At 30.7% G+C, this 27,103-nt stretch overlaps 1 protein-coding gene across 1 annotated transcript; it reads right to left on the reverse strand.

Moving 5' to 3' along the window:
- Positions 1-1,470: 1,470 nt before the first annotated feature.
- On the reverse strand, positions 1,471-27,103 carry LOC111040449 (the record flags this gene model as incomplete). Its single annotated transcript, XM_022324371.1, has 6 exons — positions 1,471-1,658; positions 4,385-4,424; positions 14,870-14,995; positions 23,895-24,086; positions 25,688-25,810; positions 26,959-27,103. Coding segments are annotated over 4 exons (567 nt in total), but the record flags the coding sequence as incomplete, so codon positions are not given.

The following is a 27,103-nucleotide window of genomic DNA, read 5'->3' on the forward strand; positions in this document are numbered from 1 at the left end:
AATATTATAATACGTGTGTAAAACGTAATTTGACAGCACAAATCTATTTATGCTTATGTTTATTTTTTCGTTTGAAACGGATTGAATGGACGGATATAGACCGACGTTGATAAAAACATTGAAAATGATACTACACACACACAATCACACATATACTTGGTTCAAATGTGATAAGTATTTAATATTCTTGTATAATAAAATAAAGAATTAACGGAAGAAGTGTTGGTTTGAAACGAATATAAAAGTAAGTGTAATGTTCGGTGGGGGAGGGGGGGGGCGATATAAGTAACGTAATTGTCAGTCCATATTCGTTGTAACGAAATATCATTATAAATTTTTTTCTGTCGAGCTGATTAATCGAGTTACGTAAATGAAGAGAAAGAATTAATGAAACCTAATGCATAGGTACCTATGTGAAAAGAAAGATCGAAAACAAATTCTCTTGGAAAATCGGGAATATTATTATTCGTTATAAAATATTTATATATAATATATGTGTATACATGATATGCAAAATTATAAGACTTTTTTTTGGGTGAGGGGGAGGCTGAGGTTGGACTCTCACGGGTTGGGTTTAATTTTTAAACGCGAAATTTCGTGGTTTGAAGAATGCTTGGATTTTTATGTGAAAAAAAATATAATGTAAAAGTTTTTACGCTTCTAACGATATGGAAAATGTAATCTCTCGTGGACGGAGAGACAAAAGGATATGCAATAGGTTGAAACGCACGCACACGTACACTCGCAGATATGTCATACTGCGTGTGTAGATAATAATATAGACTTTAAAATACAATAAATAATAATGTGGAGAGGGGTGAAACAGTGTACGCGCGCTTGGTAAAGATATGGTATACAATGGTAATGGCCGCGGTTGTACCTTGTCAGTGGCTTATGGTAAGCGGGAGTTGGTCACGGAGGGGAGCTATCGTATTCTTGATCAACGGTGGATTTCAAAGGTTATTATTATTCAATTGATTTGAACGTTTATGTTACTGTTTTCAATTAAACAAGTCCACACGCGCTCTGTATAACATATTATACGATGTGCATCGAGTGGATTGCGTCAAAGAAAAGTGGAAAATGTAAAGAGAAAAAAATGTTTTAGTCTTCGTTGTTCAATAATGTATAAACATATGCTGTTATTTCAAATATTTAAAGTTTATCTCTTAATTGAGATTATAGTATTAGGTATATTATTAGGTTTAATAGGTATATTGTTATAGTACAAAAGGTACTTGGCTAAGAGAAGGAATAATAAATCAAAGGTTCCTAAACGTTTTGGTTTTAACATTATATTATTGTTAATAATAATGAATATGACAGTTAATAGTTTCTTGTAGTCACAGATTTATTAGGGAGTTTTTAGAATTATTTCCACTCAATTTATGTATTTTTTCTAAAAGATTATGATAATGTATTAATTATGATAATATATATATTTTTTTTTTAAATTTTAATATGATGATTATTTTTATTTTTTAGAAAAGAAATGGAAATAAAAGTATATAAAAACTGATGAAGTATATTTTTTTTTAACATAAATATTATAGGCAAAAAAAAAGTTTATAGGAAAGTGCAGCAATCCGAATGCTGCATTTGCCGGCCTGGCGAGGTACTACCGGTAACACCCTGCTGGGCTACGGATTAGGCCATCCCTGTGAAAACATGGTTAAAACAAGATTAGTTAAACAATATTTTTAATCAAACATAACACCAAGTGTTCTTATTCTACGACACAATATATACGACATTATAGAAAATCGACAACTATACGATGATTTTATGATCATCATCGATAAAGTTCATTAGAACTCATCGTTTTCCAGCATACTTTATTTAAATCGCCCATTCCTTCAGGGTTTCGATAAAATAAAAAATAAATAGCTTAGTCGGTGATAATAATATGACGTTGTATCATAGTATCGCATTGAATTGATCAATAGTCGGTTTTATTTACAGACGATATTTCAGACTCTCAATCACGTTGTTGTCGGTCAATTTGATTTTCTATCGGTGTTGGATTTAATTTTTAGTTAGTTTAAATTCACCACGTCTCCGTGTACTCCACAAATTAATCGAAACATCTTTTGGAAATGGACTTGGATCAACTTGTAAATCAAGTAAAAAAAAATAAAATAAAACGTCATTTCTATATCCAACAGCTGATATAATTTACCAAACAAATAACGATTTCAAAATTCGATTTTATATATTTGGTGGAGCGTTATTATTATTGTCTTTATTTTTCGTGTATCTTATTTTTATAAAAAAAAATTATCATACAGTATAGGTGCATGTACATATTTACCAATATAATACTTTTGAACGTATAAACGATCGATTTAAAGAGAACTTACGATATATGATATCGCCGTCGGTATAAAATCACTCGGTCTTATTACGTAGGTTATTAATTATTATAAAAAGAAGTGTCGTGACAAAAATTATCTAAAGCTAAGAATCGATTTTCCGGGAGGTTTAAAATTAAAACTACCCCCCGAAACGGCTCATCTGTGAAAGATGATAAGGTCCGTGCGATGCCCTTGCACATTATTACTGCTGCTATTACCGAGGCCGGGCGAAGCGTATTAATATTATAATTTTTCGACGACCGTTTGTTTTCTCGAAATGTATTAGAATATTATCGTGAATAATAATTTGCATTTGGAGCTTTGAGCATAATAATATAATACGGCGGGGTTATTGAATGTACATAATACAATAATATAATATGTGTCTGCAATACATACGGGCCCGAGTCTCGAGAATTGCTGTGTGAATTATTTCTTAGAATATTATATTATCATCCCTTTTGTGTACATTCAATCCCTGAATGCTGCTAATATTATAGTGTAGTATTGAAAGTATAGAAAAGTCGAGTAACGCTTAACCGAGCAGGATATACACTCGTAATAGGATTATTATTGTTATGACCGTGTAACACGACAGTATATTTTTGTCTAGTACCTATCAGATCTATACAACAAGTGAATATATAGAACCCACCAGATACTATAGTACAGGGGTGGCCACTAACCTTAACTTTGGGAGCCCCAAATTTATAAAGTTAATTCGAGGTGAGCGATATTGTAAAGCAATGTTTGAAAAATTAAGATACATTTTTCATTTTAAAAATCAAATGACGAAACACAGTGATTATTTTTGGCTACACATATTAAAAGCTCCGCCGCCGCCGCTGCCGTGCCAATCTATACCTAATAACGACTGAAATGATAACGAAACCGACGGCAATAAAAACCACTATCTTACGGTTCTAATGAAATTATATATTTATTAATTGTAGTCAAAGTTTGGTTTAAGCGAAATTGATTTAAGAGCCACAAATATCCAAAATCTTATCATAAATACGACGGTATGATGCATTTGAAATAATAATTTATCGGCAGTTGAAGGTTTTCGTTTCTATCGACGACGTTATAAATATGGTTGTCCGGATACGGTTAATAATAAAACATGCACTGCACATTACGATAATATCGGCACCTAATTTAAAATGGAATTACAAGTGCGTATATCTATTGACAAAGACGATATATTTTATTGTCTAAAGGCGCAGGCAATCGAATTATTGGTTTTGCGATCCACCAGAGATTTGTCTGAACAGTATTATTATATGCTCGTGAATGTAAAATTATATCGTGCACCATGACACTGCTGCGGGGCGCATAAAGAAAAATAATATTATGAAGCCGGCCCGGCGGTATCGTACAGTGAAATAAAAACCGTATCAATGAAATATTGTTTTAAATTTATGGAAAATTGAAATGGTAGAATACACTTTACGACGTATAAAAAAAAAAAAATAATAATAATAATAATAACAATAGCTCCGCCGTGTTGCATCGTGTGCGTATTTTATAAGCTCATGCATAATTTAACATTTAATAGTTTGTTTATCGAGTAAATAGAAAACCATTATTTTGTGTGAAAAAAAGGAGTGACTCGGAGCTTATAAATGTAAAATATAGTATTGGAAGATTCTCGTGGATGGACGATATATGTATGATACTTACTTATAATAATACCAATGAGTATTTTTAATTTTTAAATTGTGCAACAATAACAACGATTGCCCATACGCAAATTATTTCAAATGTAATTTACTCGATGTAGCAATTATTTCGTTTTGTTATTATTATTTATACATTTTATTTTTACTACAAAAATCTGAAATTGTATTTAAATTAAAAAATTGAAACTATTGTCTATTGCACGTGTATTAAGACATCGACATTGCGCAGCCTTATAATAACAGGCACTAAACCTATTGCTATTCAACGATGTTTAAGTTATTGTCAATTGATATAACTTATAAACAACGAAGTTGATGGAAATCTGAAATTGCATGTTGTACACTTACCTACACGAACCATTCCTCTTTATGAGCTGAGGAAATATCGCTGAAACAAAACAAAAGGTAAACATATATAAAAATGAGTTATTTGCGTGTTTGTTTTACTACTGTATGTAGATTGCAAGTAAACAAAATATAATATATTACAAGTACCAATGACTATAATATGAGTTATGACTTACGACAATAACCAGCATTGTATTTTATTTTAAATAAAACGATTCGAATTATACGATCGAGTAACTGTTATATTTCGTTGGCGTTCCAAAAAATGCTGTAGTGATTAATAATAATAAATACTAAACTGCAGTCATTACCGGTCACAAATGTCATTGATAGATTGTTTCTTATCTTAAAATTTTACTCCTGACTACTTAACCTAATTCACTACTTGCAATATTATTGTAGAACAAATTAAAAAAAAAAAACAAAAACAGTCACTCGTTGGATGTTTTTGGGTAGGTAGTTTGAAGTTAAAACTTATCGAGGTTACTTAACCTACTACAGACAAATTAACATCCTCTTATACGTTTTGAGGATGTCGGAGCCGATTTTTCTAATTTTCGGAAATTCTAATTGTATTTTGCATTTCAGTTGTTACCTCAATCAGAATATAATTTTCTACTGATTTACTGCTTGATACATATTTAGGGGGGGGGGGGAGATTATGATGTATTATATCAACATTGATGACTTCACAGAAAAAACTCTCACACCTCATTGATATGACAAACTTTGATCATAGTTATTTTATTTAAATGATAAGAACTTATTGAAGGTCTGAATCAAAACCCGGATTTTCATTTTACTTTAAATAGTGCTAAAAAATACATTTGAAAAATAAGAAATACTGTATATCTTTAAAATACATATTTTATCTAACGCATAATTTTAAAAATCAGGCTTTGATCTGACCTCCTAAATGTCCTGTTCTATCAAACAAAAAAAAAAAAACGAAAATCTGACGATCTTACATGGCTTGAGTGTTTTTCCAGTAAGACATGTTTTCGTACTAGAATCGTATCGGATCCGATGCCTTTAAACAAATGGCATATAATTAATAATTAACGACAGATTGGCGTATTACAAGCATCACGCGCCGATCGTATTTTTTGAAAACATGGGTTCCCGTACGAATTCATTGTTGTATCCAAAATTGAGCTTATTTTTGCGACAGGTTTGTTTAAATTCAGGTCGCGTCTCTGTAATTTATGATGTCCTCAGTCAATATTTATAATGCGTCTACATTTATATGCGTCTTTTTGCCGGTTGGTATGTATAAGTATATTAGATAATATACCAACTCAGGAAAAAAGGATAATACATGCTTTTGTTGTGACCGAAAAAAAACGTACATCGAAATATATATATAATAATAACAATTATGCGCCATTTCGAAGGAACGGTGGTGCAAAGCAACTTTAATAATACCTATTCCTATACTGATATTATTATATAGTTCCGGCGGAAGCATCACGCTAGACCCTTAAACAATTACGGTGCTTCCGAAAGGTAGGTTTTTTTTTTGTTCGTAATATTAGTACCTATCAGACCATTTGTCATTAAGAAACCCGCGACTCATTATCCCTTTTGAAATAATATATATATTTACTGTATCTGAATAGTTCGCGGTCTTTAAGACGGTACGACCTAAACACGAATACGAATATTATATAGTAGCTGTACCTCAATTATTGTTCAATCTCAACGGCATTATAATATAATATAATATACCTGTAGAAATGAAAGACCAAATCCAGTGGCGAACACAGGGGCGGTGGTGTCCAACCCTCAACCCCCCTTGGTACAATTTTTACTATATGTATAAAAATTGTATAAAAATTAATACAGTTAAAAAAATATTTTGATATGTTATTATGTACATGTACATATATATATTTTTTTTATGTATAACCCCTTCCATTGTTGTGTATGCCACTGGTCGAATTGAACGGTGTATCCGAATTGGTTTCCAGACTTCCAAATTGGTTCCTGATATTTTACGAAAGGTATTTCCTAATTGGTTTCCGGGAAGAAGTGGAAAATTGTGGATTTTGTCATAAATATCATTTTTTTTTTTAATTAAATTTTTTTTTATAAGTATTATGTTTAGCATATTTTTAAACGGTCATTGTAAATAGTAAAAAAAATAATAATAAATAATATAATAACAATATTCTATCTAGGTAAACATTTGTAACAACGATTTTATTACAGTTTTTATCTAAATAATTATTAATCTATTTCAATTGTACTTGTTAGAAAATATGTTAAAATAATATTAAGTACTAGATCGGATTTCGCTCTTTTCTAAAGTGTTATACATTTTTATTTTTATTAGAACTTTTTGTTGTAAACCACTGTGGGGGAAGGGAACCAATTCGGATGCAGCCGAATAAAAATACTATGTGTACCTGTACCGTACGCCGGTGTACGCGACGGGTTGTGGATCTTTTCGAAAAATCCTTTCGGTGCCCTTTATTTACAACCCCTGGCCGTCAGGCAGGAGGGTAATAACAGACGTGAAATATATTGTGCTTACTGCTGGGATGATCTAGTACTAATACGAATTTTCCCCTGGCGAAAAACCGTTTAATATGATTAATGCACATTATAATTGGGTGCGGTGCCGCCGACAAAGTGCACAGAGGAAACACCGCGTAGGTATATTATAATAATGTATAATAATAATATGTATAGTAGGTATCTATATATATATATTATTATTATGATGATACTGTATCTTGTTCGAGCGGGATACGGGGGATATTTAATTAGAAAACAAATCCCCAACTAATAGGACCTTCGATCGGCGGCGGTGTATAGACGGTGTACCCACCGGCTCCTACCTATTATAAGTATTATAATATAATAATGTTTGGGTATCCGAGAAGTGCGAACTTTCCGTGTTAATTTTTTCCGTTCGTCAAAACACGTTTATCGCATCATCGTACTATAATATTACCTACATACGGCGAACACAAACAACAATATTATTATTATTATTATAGCATGATTTTAGAGTAAATATTTATATTCTTCCATCGGTCGTGATGGAAATTTATTTATGTGGATCGCGTAATACTGATTGTACACTAATCGAAATTGTTTCGTTTTTTAAAATATTCCAATCCTTCATTTTAATTGTTTCACAATTTTATTACGAAGAAAACGTGTACAATGCAATATAGTTACGTGTATGTACCTAAATAATTACAAAATTATGAAACAAATTTAAAAAACACTCACATTTTTTTTTAAATTGACTATATCTAATAATCATCTTCAGATTTTTTTAATCCTAATTCTGCACAACGTTCTCATAGGAGAAGAACGTCAAGGCTACAATGCAGTTTGTAGTGCATTATTGTAGTGTTCTAGTACTATAGTATTATATTACAGCTTTACTGAGATTTTACCCTAAACTATTACAAAAGGAATTATACAGATTTACACAGCTAATACGCGTATTAACCGCGTCGACGGTCACCGTAGAATAATTGTAATGTTATTGTTCTACAGCGGTGAGGTCTCTTTTTATGATATCAGCCATTTTTATCGTAGACTTTAGAAATATGATACTAATGTTTCAAATCATAATCCTTTAACCATTTTGGACAAATGATTGGTTCTTTTGAGCAATTTATTTTTAAATCAAATGATAGGTAATAAGTAGATAGTTCTATAGTTAGTTAATTAAATCATTTTTAAGTACCTAAAAAAAAATACATGCTTGGAAAGTATTTTTTGCGAAATCGATTTCGATAATTATCGTATTAATATTTTCAAAGATTTCACATTTAATTTTCACAATTTAAGTACCACAGTAATTTTTGTGTCTCCAATGAACTAAATTCAAAATGTATTCGAACTATTTAAACGACAAATAATTATCAGAGGAGTTTTTTTTAATTAAATATGTTATTTTTTTTTTTGCGCCACATCAACAAATCAGTAATTAGCCTGTAAAAAAACGTCAAATTTAAATAGATATCAGGGTTAGCCCTAAAAGTATGGTTAATAATTAAATATAGATTTGTTATTTTGTATTATTTTATTTTAATGCACACAAATTGACAAAGTTAAAATATAATACAATAAATATATTTAATATACGAATCATTTGTCTAAGAAATTGTGAAAAAAATTTAATATAGGTAATTAGGCGCATAATTAATTACAAATTATATAGAAATCAAATTCAATTATTAAACTAATTTTTAATGTGTGAAACAACGCATAGCGTTACAAATAATATTAACATCCCTACTTTCAAATTACGAAGCTTAAATATTATAGCGTTCTACACAATATATAATCGTCTTTGCATAAAATTATCATCACTATGTAGTGAACTCGAAGGTATAAAATTATAGGTAAATATACGTCTTCATTTGTTTGGGTAAAATATTTTTACTCGTTCCAAACATTATTTTTTTTTTTAATTTTTGGTAAATATAGTAAAACATAATATATAATTTCGGGTTTAAACCGTATTAAATATGTATACAATATACATAATATAGTGCCCTCGCATATGTACGCACTAATCATGCGTAGCCTTTTAATAAATTATTACACACGCATATATTAGTCTAGTCTCAAAATCGATAAGCTTTAACATTTGGGCGTGTATACGTAGTGCTGTTTTCCTATAGGTACATGATTATTTTAGTATATATGAGCCATATATGTATGTGTATTTTGTTATTGTATAAAGCATAAAATAATATGTGTACATATATTAGTGTTTAAATTGGTATTGTTGAGGTATATAATCAGCTTTTCGGGTTCTCAATACGAAAGACTTCTGTGTACAATAATTCTACTGTACAATCACGAAGATCCTCGAAACACGCCACTGGATACCAGCGTACAATATACGATTGACTGAGATCCAGTCCCTACAGAATCCCAACTTTCAGGACTTGATATGAGAGTTTTCGTCCAGTCATCATACAGAAGATCAAGTCTATGTCAACTCCTAGATTTGTGGTCCTAATCCTAATCAGTTAGCGTTATATTCACAGGCGTTCCGTTGTCGTGAATTATTGTCTTATAATGTATATTTGGATTTATTATTTAAAATAAATAATACCTAATTAGTCTGTGCTCTAATTAGTTCATGAGTTTGTTTACACGACAATCTAGCTCTCGTACGCGATTGCACGAGCAACATCGTTAAATAATATTATGTGGTCTCGCACGGTCATCAATACATTTGAAGTATTTATAGATGTATTTTGCACTTCATGTAGTAATCTCAATAATGCACATAAAGGCATTTGAAAGTCCCCATGACCTTTGACGAAGTCAATAACCGTCAACTTGAATAAAGTCCATGTCCAGCAACGACATGCTTAATCATGAATAATTCGTTATAGCACAGACCAGAGGTGAGCTGGCCAGTGGTGTTAGGGAGATGGACCGGGTCATTATCTAAGTAAAAGTGGACTAAGTTAGGGATGGTTATTTTTATTTTTCTTAAAATGTATGCATGCGCATTACAGACAAAAACAGATGAATGTATAATTTGGTTAAAATTTAAAAATATTATTTGAGAGGGAACTTGAAACTTTTAACGTATTTTATAATATTTCGTACACACAATGCAATTTTCAAATCCAATGTTTTCAGAAAAAATGAATTCAACCTACCTTATTACTAAAAGTAAATAAATAAATGATAAAGGAGAACAAATTATTTCAATAGAAATAGAAATATGTCATTAAATATACTTAGGATTATAAATATAAGCTGTCTTCTCTCAAAATCGTTTTTTCGCATCAAATTGTTTATTAAATATTATTCAATTCGAAATTAAGCACATACATCACAATGACTTACTCCTCAATGACGACTGATCACTGATCACTCATTACTTAAAACAGTACAACAGATCGGTTGCCAACTTTCACACTTTATTGTTTCATTTTTCTTATTGTAAAATATTATCCATTATGTTTGGTGTATAAATGTTTTCACTTAGGACTTGATAATCCTATGGTATATGAGCCTTGTTGTGTGTGCGCAATGCGAGAAGAACTTATTGTAATATTTATAAATTATTCAGGCTGTTAGATGAACAATGGACATTGACACGATGTTTGTTGACAATGTTTTTGTGTTTCAAATTATCAACACGATAATGGTATTAATGTATTATTGCTCATGCATATTTCAGTAACATACACCTGACAGGTTCATCAATTCATAATGCGAATACAGAGATTCTTAAATAAACAATATGATAAGAGCTTTAAAGTTAAAGAATTTTCAAAAAATGTGATTATAAGAAATAGATAGTTTTTAAAAAAGAAATAAATGTAAACTTTGTATACGTTATGATGAAATTTAGAAAAACATTGAGTTTATTTGGATAAATATCTTGTCTTCGCTATACATTAATAATTGTTGGAATTAAATATAACGAATACTAATGTACTTAAATGTACCTACTACCCATCTCTATTTTCGTGTTCTTTTTTCTCTATTTTTCTCGTATTACAGATACTAAAGAGTAAGTATAAAATCTTAATTGTATTTCCGATTCTGAGGATAGCTATGATTTAAACCGTAATATCATTAATTATTTCCTATGAAATTGAAAGAGGAGAACTAATTTATGAACTTATGCTATTTATAACAAATTCTTTAATTAGAAAGCCGAGGTGTAATAAAATATAATGTTTTGTATAATTGTATACATCATTAATTTAAATGTGCACAGTTTCGTTTTAAAATTAAAATATAAAAGTTAATAGCATACGTTTATAAATTAAATATCATCGTTTTTCAATTTGAAATAATATATAATTAATTTAATTTTAATCTTAACTGTCTACCTTATTGTGGTTGTTATTATTATTCGCACAATGATTACGGCTGTTGAATGAAATACAATTAATATTAAGTTGAAAATCAAAAAATCGAACGATTGAAAAATTAAATCAAAACGTAATAAACACCCTTCACATAAAATAAATAAATAATGGACCAATCGAAAAAGTTCTGAATATGTTATATGCACATGAAGTATATTTGATTTTAATTTATAATCTTACGTTTGCGAGTACCAAAGAAGGAACCTATAAAATTTCTTACTTCTAGTAAAAGTTATTAATTGAAAAGCACCTGTGCTCTTTAATTTAACTAATGCAAAAATTATTATATACGTTGTACGACATCAATCAGATATTGTACAAGATATTACCGTTGTACGTTTATTATAGTATAAACAGTTCTTATAATATACGAATTCGAATATATTTTTAAAACAATCTTTGCATTTTTGTTGAATACCTATTATAACCACTGAAAGCCACTATTATATTATAATCAATATATAGCAACCAATAACTACAGTACAATATTTGACCATTAAATTTATAAAGATTTATGTCTTATGTAGGTAATTTCGATTTTTGGCGGAAGTAAAGTTTTTGTTCTTTGTAAATATTATGGTGTATTTTTCATTGGCTTTTGTAGAACTCTTGGCCTTATGCCTCTCGGCTTTTTGCCAAGACTTTCCGTAGGCTTTCACTTTCATTATTAAGTATTTATTTCTGATCGGAAAAACTTCGTTTATTGTTATATTGATATTTTTATTGTAGTTTTGGATTTAAAATTTGAACCACATTGTGGTATATATCGATTCCACGCCATTTTTTTCATTCACCCAATTCATCGGGCATAAACATTTTGAGCAGGTATCCATGCGTTGCATAAACCTTTAGCTGCGACTACTGGGTCGTTGGGTCGTGCTATATACTTACCCTATGCGATATTGTCATATTTACGAACATTGCGGACGTTATTTTTAATCTACACACACTCAGAAAGTCACACTGATAAACCAAAAACAATTTTTAGTAAAAAATATTTTACAGTGCATAGGTATGACAAAATATCGCAGTTAAATCATGACCATTTTTTGTGTGATAAGAGCATGAGACGATTATATATAAATATATTATGGTGAACTAATTAGGGGACATGTCTACAATTTCTCTGTATCAAAATACAAAAAAGCATTAGTCAAAAGACACACAGTTCGTGATTCAGGTAAATCATCCGTGTGTATTAACTAAAATTGTTTAATCATAATAATTGTAAAAACAATTAATGAAAAATATTTCTAGTGATAAATTACATTGATACAACATTTTGTTACCTATCTACTCTTACTTCTCTCTAATGAAAAATCAAATGACTCAATTAAGTTGTATGGGAACATTAATATGCATATTGCATATATAGGCTAAACAATTTAGCCCCCACTTCAATATATAGTCATTAGAAATATTCAAATATCGAAACGATATAATATAGAGATGGGTACAAAATTAAAATTTTAAAATGTTGTAACCTATATACCTATGTATAGTGAGAATTAGATGTCATAGAGATTTTTGAAAATGTTAGAAATACTGAAAAAAGTTACATAATAGTTTAATGTTATTGGTTTAATCTAACCTGTCTGTGGACTTTTTAAGCCAACACTTTTTTCTTTGAGTTTTTAACAACAACCGTTTTTTTTTTAAATTTTCAATAAATAATTATTATTATTAATAATTAATATTAGTCAATTTATGTCTCACTAACCGATAATACAGACATAATTAATTCTTTAACTCAATTACCTATATGAAATCGTGTAAAGTGATTTGCTTTAAAAATAAGTCACAACAATCTAATATCGACAAACCATTCAAAGACGTGTCAGATTTATGTGCGTCGTCATATTTTTTTTCTCTTGCCATCTCTGAAAGACGTCGGTCGGTAAAAAGTTGCAGGTTTACGCATTTGAGTCAATACCATTATATTATAATAATACGTTAACCCAAATATACAATATAATATACGGTGCGGGTCGAGGACAATGTATCATATTGTAAACGTCGTGTTTAACGCAAAGGTACAAAAAGCCGTTGCGGTCGAGCCGAAAGTTTTTGGCGATAACTGGATTGTGTGTTTCTACGGTGGTCGTCGTTTAATCGAGTTCGTGCAACGAAACATTGTCACCGTTTTCGAACAATATACGCACGTGCCCGACTGGCCGTTTGAACGTCGTCCTACACGTCAAAGGCCGTATTATTATTATTATTATTATTATTATTATTTTCTTCCCTGAGCGGACCACGCGCGAATGTCACCGGGTCGAAAGTTTCCGATGGCCAATAAATAAATTAACGACGAACTTTATTAATTAACGGAAGGCCGTCGTGGCGGGACGAGACGAGTAGTTGTTTGACTACCTTTCGCGTAATATATTCTCGCGGCGGCGGTCGATCTTTGTACGAGTTAAGCTCGGGCTACTGCAAATCCTAAGTAATGGATTTTCTGCTCTTTTCTCTTTTTTTTTTTATTTCTCACGACCATAAATACCTCTTGGCATAAAAGTATAATACCGAACAATACAGCAAGCATTACAAGATATGTCCCTGTATACATTTGGTTATCGGTGGTAGTACCTATAGGTAGGTAATAATTCAAATGAAAATAACTTTCTATAGGCGCCTATTCACTTATATATTAATGTATGGGATTCAGACTTGTAGGTGGGTGCGAATTTATTATACACTTTTTTACCTATGGTAATATTATATTATATTATATAATATTTGTTTAAGCTTACTACGCTTTTACGATTACTAGAAAATATATCGACGTATCAGTGATTTGTAGGGTTAAATTTAAATAAAATAATAAAATACGTCTTAGAATAGTGAAAAACAATCAAAGTGTTTGATATTTGTAATAATATCGACGTTAGAGTAGAGACCAAATTTTGAAATGAGAAAGTCACAACAATAATTTATTAACTTTATACATACAGATTGTAACATTTTACTGAGAACTTAATTATAGGATAAACGTAGTCTTAGTTTAATATTTTCTGAATTACAATAAGTAAGTGAGTAAGTTTAAACAGCCAAAACTCGGGATAATATCTGGAAAATAGTTTAATTACTGCAGAATCTGAAATTTTTTAATGTAACTTGTGGATAATAAATTGACTAATAATGTTATTATATAATTATAATTATCGAAGTCACTATAAGCAGTATAAACAGGATCTAGTGCTAACTTTGATGTTACTAAAATTCGTTTTTACAGAATATATCAAAATAATATGCTCTATTATGCAAACATGCAAACATAATATGTGTATATTTGATCACTGTAGGTAAAATAATAATATTACCAAATAATACCACTAATACAAAGTTCTATGATAGTAATATTATGATTTTTTTTTTAAATTTAATATAGATATTTGAAGAACGAAATAAAAAGGGGACAAAGCGAGGTAGTACCTAGAAACATTCCCTGGTTTCGACACTGACAAGGGAAGTACATACTAATAATATTATTATATTATAATGTACAGATAGGTACCTACGCTAAATGTTGAGATAGTAGGAAAGGTATTCATTGAGCGTTTATTTTTTTTCTGGTTGTAAAAACTTTATACTTAATTTTTTTTACCTGTCAGAGCCAGTATATTTCACTTTGCCTGGCAGTAGAGACGGACCCGTGCCGAGCTGTACCCTAGCTGTTGGCCCGCAGGGTGCTGCCAGTTTCCCGACCGTCCAATTCCATTTACGCCAATCACTGAAATTATCAACAAATAATAATATTATTGTTTGGCTTTCATTCAAAAAATCATAAGTTGAAAATTTTACAATGCTACGATACACAATAGGTATTATGATTAGTATTATATCAGAGAAGTCCGAAGTTAGATTGCAAACTCCATCGTTATCTATTATTATTATTTTATTACTTGCATAACATTATAATTGAATATAAGCACACTAACAGAAATATAATGTTAAAATTATGCGCCTTTATCGTACACACATTTGTGTTACATAAATCTATTTTACGGGCGTCTACACAATAAATCATTAATAATGTACACTTAAATTTTTTTTTGATTTCATGTTATATTGAAAGCCTTATAAGTTATAAACAAAATTTCATTCTTTTTTGCAAATTCATTTAAACATTTTAAATGTAAAGTTTCACATGGACGTTTAGGAGTTATAATGGAGTATTAGGAATTTGTTAACAACATATCATTTTGCAAAAGGTTCAGTATCAAAACTTGTACGTTTAAAACGTATGTTTACAATGAATTGGCCCAAGTGAAGGATAATTTCTTCGATCTTAGATAAATGTCTTAGTTTTGAATGTATTCAGTCTTAAGCATATTTTTGGAATCAGAAATGTATAATACTAAGTACAGTCATTATTGATGGTCTGTAAATTAGTGATATAACTTTTTTTTTTTTTAAACAAAATTTATTACGTTTCAATCTGTATTTACAGGTTATGTAATAAGTACATTTGATGAGATTTAATTGACGGGAAGCGAATGTCACGCATTGGCGGCACCCCATGTGGTGATTTAATACCTATATTATTCTTTATTAAAAAATCATAATAACTGTACCACGTCAATATACTAGCTTTTTAATGAAGTGCTTAAGGTAACGGGTATCATACATACGATGGAATTTGTTTGTATAGCCTCACTTTTTTATATTATCATGTCATGTTGCAAATTCTTAAATGTCACGTAACTTATTATTGCTAACCAAAAATAGATACTAACGTAATTTACTCTTTGTTTTTGTATAGAAAAATTTAAAGCGCTTTAATTTAATAGATTTTTAAAAATAGGTTCTTTCTTATTCGAATATTGATTTAAACATTTTGAAAGTAAAGTTTCACACAGAAATTTAGTGGTTATAATGGCATAATATGAATTTATTAACACTTATTCTGTACGGTAGTTTCAACAGTGAAACTTGTACACTTTTCGAGCAAAATTATTAACCGTACGTTTTAATATTAATTGCTTTTAGTGCAGGATTTAATGAATGCCTTGTACGCTGCAGATTAATAAGATTTTTGAAATATGTTAAAGTTTTTAATGTATCAGAATAAAAAAAAAAAATATATATAAACCAGATACATTCGAGTATTATAATAAAACGGTAAATATAATATATTGTTGACACCTATATTATGATTATTATTTTTTTTTTTTTGACAAATTAAAATTACACTACTAGATTTAAACTGGAGTGCTTAAGGTAGTGGTGATCGACATACTATGTAATTTTTTTGTAGTCTCTCTTGACAAAACTCAACGATACCGTAAGAACGAGCCAGTCATAAAATCTGGCAAAAATTGTTATCTTCAGGAGGGTGTACGTGGTAAAATAAGTGCAACTATGACAGAAACTACCCGTTTTTCTATAAGCACTATAATTCCTTTGCGACTGTTGGCCACGCAACAGGAACATCCTTTATTGTACACACGGTGCATGCGCGCATGTGAAAATATCAAGTGGGATGGCGTAGGGGTAAGGCGGTAAAGGCATTTTAAGTGTATACCTAAAGGCGTGCGCATTGTTCTCGACCGGAAAGTGGTGTCACCCGTGACACCGGAAATAAGTCGTTCGACCCTCGGGGTCTTCGGGGATTCGTTAGCATAATAGTATACTTGAATCGAACTGTATACGGCAACAACGGTGTTATATTATAGTGAACGGTCAGACGATGGACGTCGCCGTCATCGGTTAATAATGGCAATTCGATGCAGACATTAATACTGTATATCATGTTATTATGGCGAGAGACGGTCGGCATAATAATATTATTATTATTATTATTATTATTACTACTCTTACTGCCTATCACGTATTTTCCGGTGTCAGGTGCAGGTAAATCTTCTCTCGTGACAATAAGCGGGAGCGAAAAAAATATTTGAAATGTTTTCAATCCCGGCTTAGTACTTCTTACTAAGACGTATTTTTAGTCTCTCACAGTTTCATATTTCAAAATTAGTCTTTAAAATATTGTGTCGTTTCCGTTAAAAATATTTTAAGAAATATTTTGTATTTATTTTCATACGCACTCTTTATTCGTGAGATGATTTCCCATTCAAGTTATACTGCTAAAAAATGAACACTTTATTCAATGGAAATGCTTACCCACACAAAAATAATGATTAGACTTAAATTTTTCGATTGTGCCGTACTAAAGTAAAATATGTAACTTTAGTACTGGAAATTCCCTATGACCCTATGTAACGTTCATAGTGACCTTATAAGTGACCTTTCATACTTTATCATGAAATGTTACTAATGGGTATTATTGGTAAAATATATAAAATAACTGTTTATTACTGGAAATTCCCATAGACCTTTCATACTTTTATGATTTTATTTGAGTGATTCATTTCATATTTTTAATTTTTTAAATGTGCACATAATAAGTGGATCACTTTACACTATAATTACAAATATATGCAATTTTTAATTTTCATAGTCAATTAGTATTTTAATTTTAATTTTTAAAAATTGTTTTTTTTTCCTTGGTCCTTTTCGCCCCGGTTCGTTGTCTGCACACTACGGTCGAGCCTATTTTAAGAGAATCTACTAAATACCACTGCGCTGGTACTATGGTACAATGGTATTAAATGCAATTTTTAATGCAATATTAGTTTTTTTCAATAATATTATAATATTATATTGAATTTCTATCACTCACGAACCTACCATCATCGACACGTCATCATGAACGACAGACGGTCGGGCGTAAGTACAGACAGTTTCAACTACATACAGTTGTCATACTTGGTAACACTATCAGGAAATCCTTTGGCCGGGAACCCGCGCCCATATACCTGGTAGTCTGGTGGTTACGAGAGAGGGACGGGGTTAGGGGTTGGTTTACGATAGGATGCGGCCACACATTTCTGCAGGATTGTAAATGGCGTTGGAGGGGGGGTGGGCGTCCGCAGGGAAATCCCTTGGTGTGGTGCAGCGGACAGTTTCAGTAGAGCTTCATCATAACCGCCGATCGCATACGCCCGATTATTTTACGGGTACGAGCATATCACATGATTACTTGCATTATTATTATTATTATTATTATTATATTACAGGGTAGTAGAGGGTTTAATTTTCAACGCCGCCGCTGTGTTTGGAGACGAGGGGGACTTTTCGAATAGCGATCTAAATTAGTATAAACTAGCGTATATTATTATGTATGTATATTATATAATATAATATGATAATAGTATTACTATATAATAATAATATATTATAGACAAACAGGTGGCAATGCTGACACGACCACCGGCTGCGTGTTTATTCAAGCGCAAATATTATGCAACATCGCGGTTATAGATAATAATATACAGCAGGTACCCGTTCGGTATATTCGGTATAATGTATAGGTACGCTATCCACACATAAATATAATGTTATCTGAGGATATATTGTTATGTACCAGCAGCGTACTCACAATGGCGTAAACTTATATAAGGCGCATTCCTGGGACGGTACGGACTTGAGCGACCACTTTTGAAGGTATTTTATTTCGAAAATTTATGCACGGAGAGTTAAAATAATATATCTCCATAACGTTTGTAGATTGTATTTTAGCGATGTTTTTTTTGGTTTCAAGAGTTACAAATAAAATATTATGGTTTTGATGAAATGTAAATCACAGCCAGATCTAAGCATACTTTATTTGTTGCCTCATAAAAAGGTTAGGTTAGGTATGGTTAGTATATAACTCAATGGGTACATCAATTATTAAAAATGCCTTTTTTTCTTCACTAATTATACTACCTATTTATAACCGTAAGAGATTGTTTTTGTGGTTGAACTTAAAAGCATTTTAATGTCAACCTCAAAAAAAGTTTCCCTAACACTCCTATAGCCTAGGGTTGCCTAATAATCTTAGTCCGGCCTCAGTAATATTGATTTATAACGCATTATATTCGTTGTTACAGCCACGTGTCACATACACAAAACATGTCCCCATTATTATTGGGTCAATAATGTGTGTATTTAGGTTTGTATCAGTATGCCTTTCCGGTTTTGCGTGACTGCGTTTCCTTCGGCACAAATCCCGACTTCCTAGCGTTTTCATCAGAATCCCTGGATCGCACATGTATACGTATACACTCGTGTTTGCTTTAATATATACATGTACCTATATATACTTTGGAGGATCCCTCGTAAATAAAACCGTCAATGTGACGGCGGTGGTGGATACGCACGGACGACCGGAAGTTTAAAGAACCGATTAAAAAGACGACATGGGTGGTGGAATAACGACTTGCGGTGTAAAAGAAACAAACGTAAAGGTTTACGCAGACAAGTGACACACACACACACACACACACATACACACACACTCTATCTCTCTCTCTCGTTCGTGTGTGAAAAGACGACGGTATTAATGTGTCTGTGTCTAAACGATGACGGTAGCTGAGATTTACTTTTACGTTACCTATCCAATACTATTTTGTACGTATTTTACCTTTATCCCTCAAAACAACGTTAAAAACCAATTCCAGTCTGGCGAATCATGTTAGACGGGCAAAATTAAATACATTCATGCCAATTACCAAGCATCCATGCATACGCAGGTGCCTCTATGCTAAGATGTGCTGTTCTTTCCCTTGTCCATTTAATATTATATATGATTAGTAGAGTAAATACGAAGGTTGATATTTTGTATTTTTTTTTGAAATCAAAAACCTGATTAAAATGTCGGTACAGAAAATACAAGGAGTTTAAAGTACAAGATTAACTATGGGTTAATTTTAATATTAATCGGCAATCAACTAAAACTCAGCTATCGATTAAAACTTTAAGGTTATAGTTTTTTCCTATTATGCAAATTTAATTAAATCTCTATAAAAAGGGACGCCTATAATGAGTTGAATCTGTTTATCAGACGTACGACATAGCACATGTTATGTTCAAAATATATGTTTTAATGTTAAAAATTAGAGTAAATTGACCCATCATACAATATAAAGACAAGATTGAAATCAAAAGAATTTTGATGGATTTTATTGATATTTATTTTTTAATGAAATCTATGGCCCTTCACAACTCATTTTTTTTGTGAATTTTAAAATATTTATAAAAATAAATAAACAAATTTCCAACAAATATTTGAGCTTGAAGAGGAGGAAAAATGTTAAATTTGAGCAAAATATCATAGTTTATTATTATGTTAATATTATTTTAAGAAAAATTGTTCCGTTTCTAAGTAAATCAAGATAAAAATAACTGTTTTTTTTTCAATTAGAACAGAAAACATTATGTTACGTATTATAATAATACAAACTTTTATGAATAATAACTTGGTAAATTTAGGTTATATTGTGGTAAAAGTAACTTGCTAAGTTAATTAGTCAACACATCTTAAAAGTAACTTTTGACATATTTATATAGTAAACTTGTTTAACCCAAATCTCGTACACTTCCGCTCAAAATTAAAAAGTCAATAGTCCCGTAAATAGTTAAATACATTATTGCATAACAATAGACTTGAAGAAAATTTACATGAGACACTGTTTGTAATACTATTAGGTCTGTTTTTCCATTGATCATTATAGGTATAATAACGATATAATATTTTTTTTTAAAACAACAATCACCACACGGCGTTATAAGTAGGCAATCTTGGTACGCCAATTTATTTGAAATTGTTTTTTGTTAAATATCTACTTATATAACTTATAGATGGTTTTTTATTTATTAAAATAGTTATAATCACACTATACTATCATTAATTTAATTAATCAACCCAGATTATTCTAATTATTATGTGATGAAAATATTAGTCTAACTTAATACTAATTTGGATTGAACAAATTCAAATACTATTTATGTATTTTATAAATCACATAAAAAAAATTTTATTTTTTTGGTTTCAGCACTCCCCACATGGGTGCACATGTACCTGATTATATCTGACAAGTATATAGGTATAATAAAATGTTAAACAATGGTCTATTGTGAAGAAAATTAGCTTTTAACTCCGAGCTTAATAAGCTTAAGCTAGATGTAATTTTATTTTACTATAGTATGAAAAGTGTTTCATATTATGATTTATCCAAAGAAAATATCTCCTTTGAATTTCAAAAAATATAATTAAGTTCGTAATTGTTTTTTTTTTTTTATAATTTAGTAATAATATTACGTTACACGTAAATACGTAATATAAGCTCCATACTAATGTAACGCAGTTGAGCTCTAATGAACACTGTCAATGATAATTTATTTTAGCGTTTTTAATAAATAAATTTGAACTTAGTAAATATTATTTATTTTATCAATAATTAATTTTTAATAGTACCTATTTTATATTTAAGTAAAAAGATATAAACTTTTATCCAATGACTAAAATAATTTATTTTTTAATGTTAACAAAATATCATTTATTTTAATAATATAAAATAGTTATTTATCAAAAGTTTGGGTATAGTGACCAATAATGTACCTACTAAAAACAAAAAAATTGTTATTATTGCACTTACCTAAAGAAAGTTATGAAGAGGGAATATTATTATATTACGTAATATTATTATTATGCAATTAATTTTATTGCATACCATTGACCATTGTTAGCATAGTTTTATACAGAAAAATCCTAACTTGATTGTATTGTTAAAATATTACTAACGGCTCACGGTAGTATGACACGTAATGCAAACTCAGCCTGAATGGTAAGCCGAACGTTTGAATTGTGACAAAATAAATTACTCAACATTTGGTCGTAATAAATGCCATCACAATTTTTGAATTTGTTTTCTGAACACACGTTTTAAACATTAAATCTGACGGAAAAACATAAATATTGTAAGATTTTTAAAGTTTCTTACATTAAAAAAAAAAAAAGTAAATAAATTGCAATATTTTTAAATATTAATAAATGTGTTGAAACCTAAATAATGCCTGGCATTTTTGAATACAATTTCAGGGAAGCTTTTTACCTTTTAAACTGTTAAGAAATACCCGTCAAAAAATATTTTAAAAGCGATATTTAGTATCTGTTTAGTCTTAAGTGTAACGTAGGGCGATAAAAAATATCATTATTATCGTAAAACACGCAAATCGCAGCTATTATTCTTATTATTATTATCGTTTGTATTATTATTGTGTTTCATATTTAACAAATAGTGTATACTCACATAATGCAATGACTTAAAAAACTTATTTTTTTTTTTAAATTTGAATCACCCATTAAGCTTATGTTTTTAAGTGATGATGATATACCATCTTATAATACAATATATGTCGACATTTAGATTAAGAAAACTTAAGAAAGAATAGTTCCTGAATTATTGAATTGTATGAACCAGGGATACTAGTTGCTTAATTATAAAATAGATTTAAATATATGGAGACTGTGATGATATTTAAATAATAATAATTAATATTGATTGACTACAGTAAGTTTCATAAATTAGAAAAATTTAACTTCAGCAGATAATTACATTGAAATTACTGGTATGAATTTTGGATTGAGATACATCAACTTTTCAAAAATGTCGTTTTCTTGTCGAATGTTGAAAAATGTTATAGCATAAAAATATAGTTTGTATTAGAAGCTCCTTAAGTAGTATATAAAATATAAGTAATAAAAAAATACAGCCTTAAAGTATACTTAAAAATTCTAAAAGTCGTAGTAAATAAATGCATTACAAAAGGATAAAATAACTAATAAGGGTCAACTTATTCTGTATGTAACTAAATGCAAGAGTATATAAAACTCCGAAAAAGTTACAAATAAAACTGATATTTTTCAGCATAATGAATTTCTTTTTAATACTCATAATATAATAATTTTATCTTTAGACTAAGGTAATGATTAGAATTCAGATTCTACATGTATTTAATATTTTGTATCAGTTTTCACGAAGCAATAGATGAAATTCATTCTTTAGAATATAATAAACCAAATTTTATTTTAGTGTTCAGGTATTTCCGTCTTTTTTTTGTTTTATGCATTTTTAGGATATTTTTTTAGTATTATGGTCTTATAAGTATGTGTTTGTACTTTTCAGGGCTTTCAGGTTTTATGTTGTTTTAAAACATGAGATTTACACATTTAAAATAAGTTCTTTTATTTAAATTTTTATAAAAACATTTGAAAAAACTTTGTAACGTTGTTGTCTAAAAGTCTAAAATACTGTTTAAAGCTCAGAGGAATAGTAGTATCACTCATGTAAGTTAAATTGTATATTAAAATGTAAAGTATAAGTATTATTGACAATAACCGTAAAATTACAATACTAAATTGTATGTTACTTAATATACTAGTTAGTCTAAATTGTAGAGATATTTCGATACTTTAAGCTTTGCTCAGAACCTTATTTTTTTCGTAATGTTCACTAGACTCTAGTAACTAGAGGACATGATTGCCGATTTTTTTCAAATTAATTTTGCGCATCTTTTAGTATAAGAAGCCCAATCATTCAACCTAATGGCGCTTCGGAAAACGAATCGCCTTAACATAGTTTATACCTTCTTATTATTATTTATACTCTCGTCAGTAGGTTTTGTTTGAATGCGTTCGCCATTGACGCACAATTCAATAATATTACTATATCTCAAAAAAATAAATTCAATCTACTAGTGATACTGAAAAAAAAACAAAACTATTCTACTATAAAAGGACTTACTTTGAAAATGATTTGACGTGTCGTGTAATGCGGCGTTGTGCCTGGAAGTCGGGATCGTACCGTTCGACGTCCGGTAACATATGCAGTAAACGGTCAACACAATGACACACACGCCCAGTATGGAGACTACGACGAGTGAGGCGACCACGAGTATGGTGATGTTAATGCCCAACAGCGTTAAGGACGAAGCACCTGTGGACGAAACGATAAAATATTCGATAAAGACTTTGCACGATCAACGCAACGGTATAATTATAATAGAATGTTAAATTGTGGCACGATATGATAAATCGTACGAGGCGTGTCGTGAAATTAAGGTTACTGTCCCCCGGGAACGTATTAATTATTATTTTAGGAAGGACCTGCGAGCATAGGTATTCTTTGAGAGCCTTAGAGGGCAAACGATGGATATTATTGGAAAATATTCGGCGGCCGGCCGTGAGAGGTTTAACGAAAAGTGCCACAACCGTGGTACCGTGCGGGTGTCGATGATGATAATAAAAATAACAATATAATGTTCTGCAGTAGTCAAATCGATCGATTTTTTCATTTTACACGAAACTAAGACGTTTCGGGGGTCATTATAATAATACAGTGTGTTTCAATGGCACCGCAGAATTCTCGGTAATGATATTAATATAATATCGGTTACTTAAGTGATCGCTTCACTTGTTTAAAAATTAGCGTGACAGAAAACTGTTTAGTTTTAGAAGCTGATGTTTAATGAAATCCGAAAAATAAGGTTTTTGATATACTGATACACATCAAGAAACAATGCCAAAATAAAAAAACCAAGAGTCTGAAAAATGTGGACGGAAATACATTGTTATTTTGTATTTAAATAATGTCCTGTTATGGTCGTAATATAATGACGAGCTTAAAGAGGGATTCAATTATAATTATATTGAATTGAAACCTCGAATAGCGTAAAATATGGGACTCAACTGGAATATTCAACGATCCCAATTAAGAGCAAATTTCTCAGAGGATGTTTAATTGCAGTTGGTTTTTTTTGTACTGTTACAGTGCATAGATATATCATTTTCAAACAATAATATTAAATGGCATTTTAGATAAATGAAAAAAAAAATAAAACAACAGTATCGGATACCCGACTATCATTGGGCGGGCCACTTTTTATGAAAGCAATCAATCTCATTTGAAAAGAAATTCCGAAAGGAGCTTTGGTTACAAAAATGTTATCAAGATTTAGTTAAAACCATGGCCGTTTTTTTTTCAACCTCATTATTTTGTCGTTGTAAGTAGTAAATTATTAGATACCTACACCGAGGTATTATATTATTTGTAATAATAATGATAATATTATACTGAGCAGATTTAAAATGACCGAAAAAATGAAATGGTAAGCTACATAAAATATTATTAATTATTATCATTTTGAATAACTCTCTCCGCTCTGAGTCTGAAAATGTGTACACGCACATTAAATAATAATATCATAATGCTTCATCATATTATATTATTATGTGTATATATGTGTGTAATGAGTGGGTACCACAGACTATAATATAATATTATAATAATTGAATCGTCTGTCGCGACGGAAAAATATGAAAAAAAAAATGAAAAGTTAAAATATAATAAACCGCAATGGTTTTATTGTTGTAATATTGTTAAAATACGAATGAAACGCCCTCCCCCCCCCCCAATCCCCGTTCCGGCGCACGTGTATTTCAATATATTATTATATTCTGTCGTCAAGTTTAACAATATTATACCCTACATACAGCTAGCCTGAATGCAAAGTTGCAAAATCTAACCGTTCGCCGTACCTTGACAAGTTGGCGTCGTCGCTTCGTCCGTACCGTCGGGACAGTGGTTGATGTTGTCGCACACCAGGTCGTTGGAGATGCATTGCGACATCGTTTGACATTTGAACTCCCTGCAATTGTGGACTGGAACAACAGAAGAAAAAACACGTTTTTTTAACGTGGATTTATCGAACTTTCGGTAATGCGCATAAAAAATATTACAATAATAATATATTGATTTAGGTGTCCCGCAGCGTATGCCATTAGTGCTCAGTCTGTTGTGATTTTATTATTGACCTTTTCGGTTTTCATAACGTTTGATTTATTATTATTTTTTTTTTTTTAATCGGAATTCAAACTGTGGTAAAATTGTATATTTGGACGACGAAAAAAGTGCATAATATATATATATATATATATTATATGTGAACAAGATAATAAAAGGACATTATGACATTACCCTCAACCAATGGCCTATGTTGCCGGGGATTCCCCCTAGTAAAAAAAATTGAATGAATATTACTCGAACCGAAAATATTATAACGTTTTGTTCTGATATTTAAAATTTATTTATTATCATGACACTATGATACGTTGTATTAATATATCTGTGAATTTCGAATACACACGGTGCAACGAAAAAAATAGTGGTAGAAGCGTGATTTGATGCGTTGTCGAATGTATACTATAATTATGCGAAGCCTATTATTTTATTAGACACAGAATTATCTTCGACGACCACTACGACGACGACGACGGCGGCGGCGACGGTTTTCGAATTTAAGTATTACAGTGGTGGTGTGCTGGTGGTGGCTGTGTCGATGGTATATCTCGTCATTAGCGAGTGGGCATATGAATTTGATATTTTGTAATATACATAATATATTATACAAAATACAAATAATATATAATATACATAATATATTAATACGTGTATCATACAATATACAAATAACATATAGTATATAATATATATATTATGTGCGTGTGTGTGCTGTGTGCGTGACAAATAACGCCGTGACTAAAATTTCGACGAGACAGAGCTTGATATCGGTATTTTATACACTTATGTATACAGGGTTCCGGCTCAGGGGTGGGTCGTCGAGTGGTGGACACGAGGGAGAAGTGTGGCGTTGTGTGATGGCGATGTGGGGGGAGTGGGTGGAGGAGCGTGGGTGCAAGGGGCTCAAAATCTCTCTCGCCCTCTCCCTCCCTCACCTTCCCTCACTCGTTCTCTCACTCTCTCTCTCTCTCTCTCTCGCCCTCTCACTCTAAAAAAAAAAAATACTTACAAGGATCTTTGAAGGCGGTTATAATTAATCTAAAACCGTTGACACGCGTGCCCCACGAATCTGTCACGTACTTGAGCGTGACAAAATTCGTACGCGTAAATATTACGCCGACGGACTGTTTCGTACTGCTGCACGTGATGTCGGC

This window comes from Myzus persicae, unplaced genomic scaffold (assembly GCF_001856785.1).
Source record: "Myzus persicae strain clone G006 unplaced genomic scaffold, MPER_G0061.0, whole genome shotgun sequence".
NCBI lineage: Eukaryota > Metazoa > Arthropoda > Insecta > Hemiptera > Aphididae > Myzus > Myzus persicae.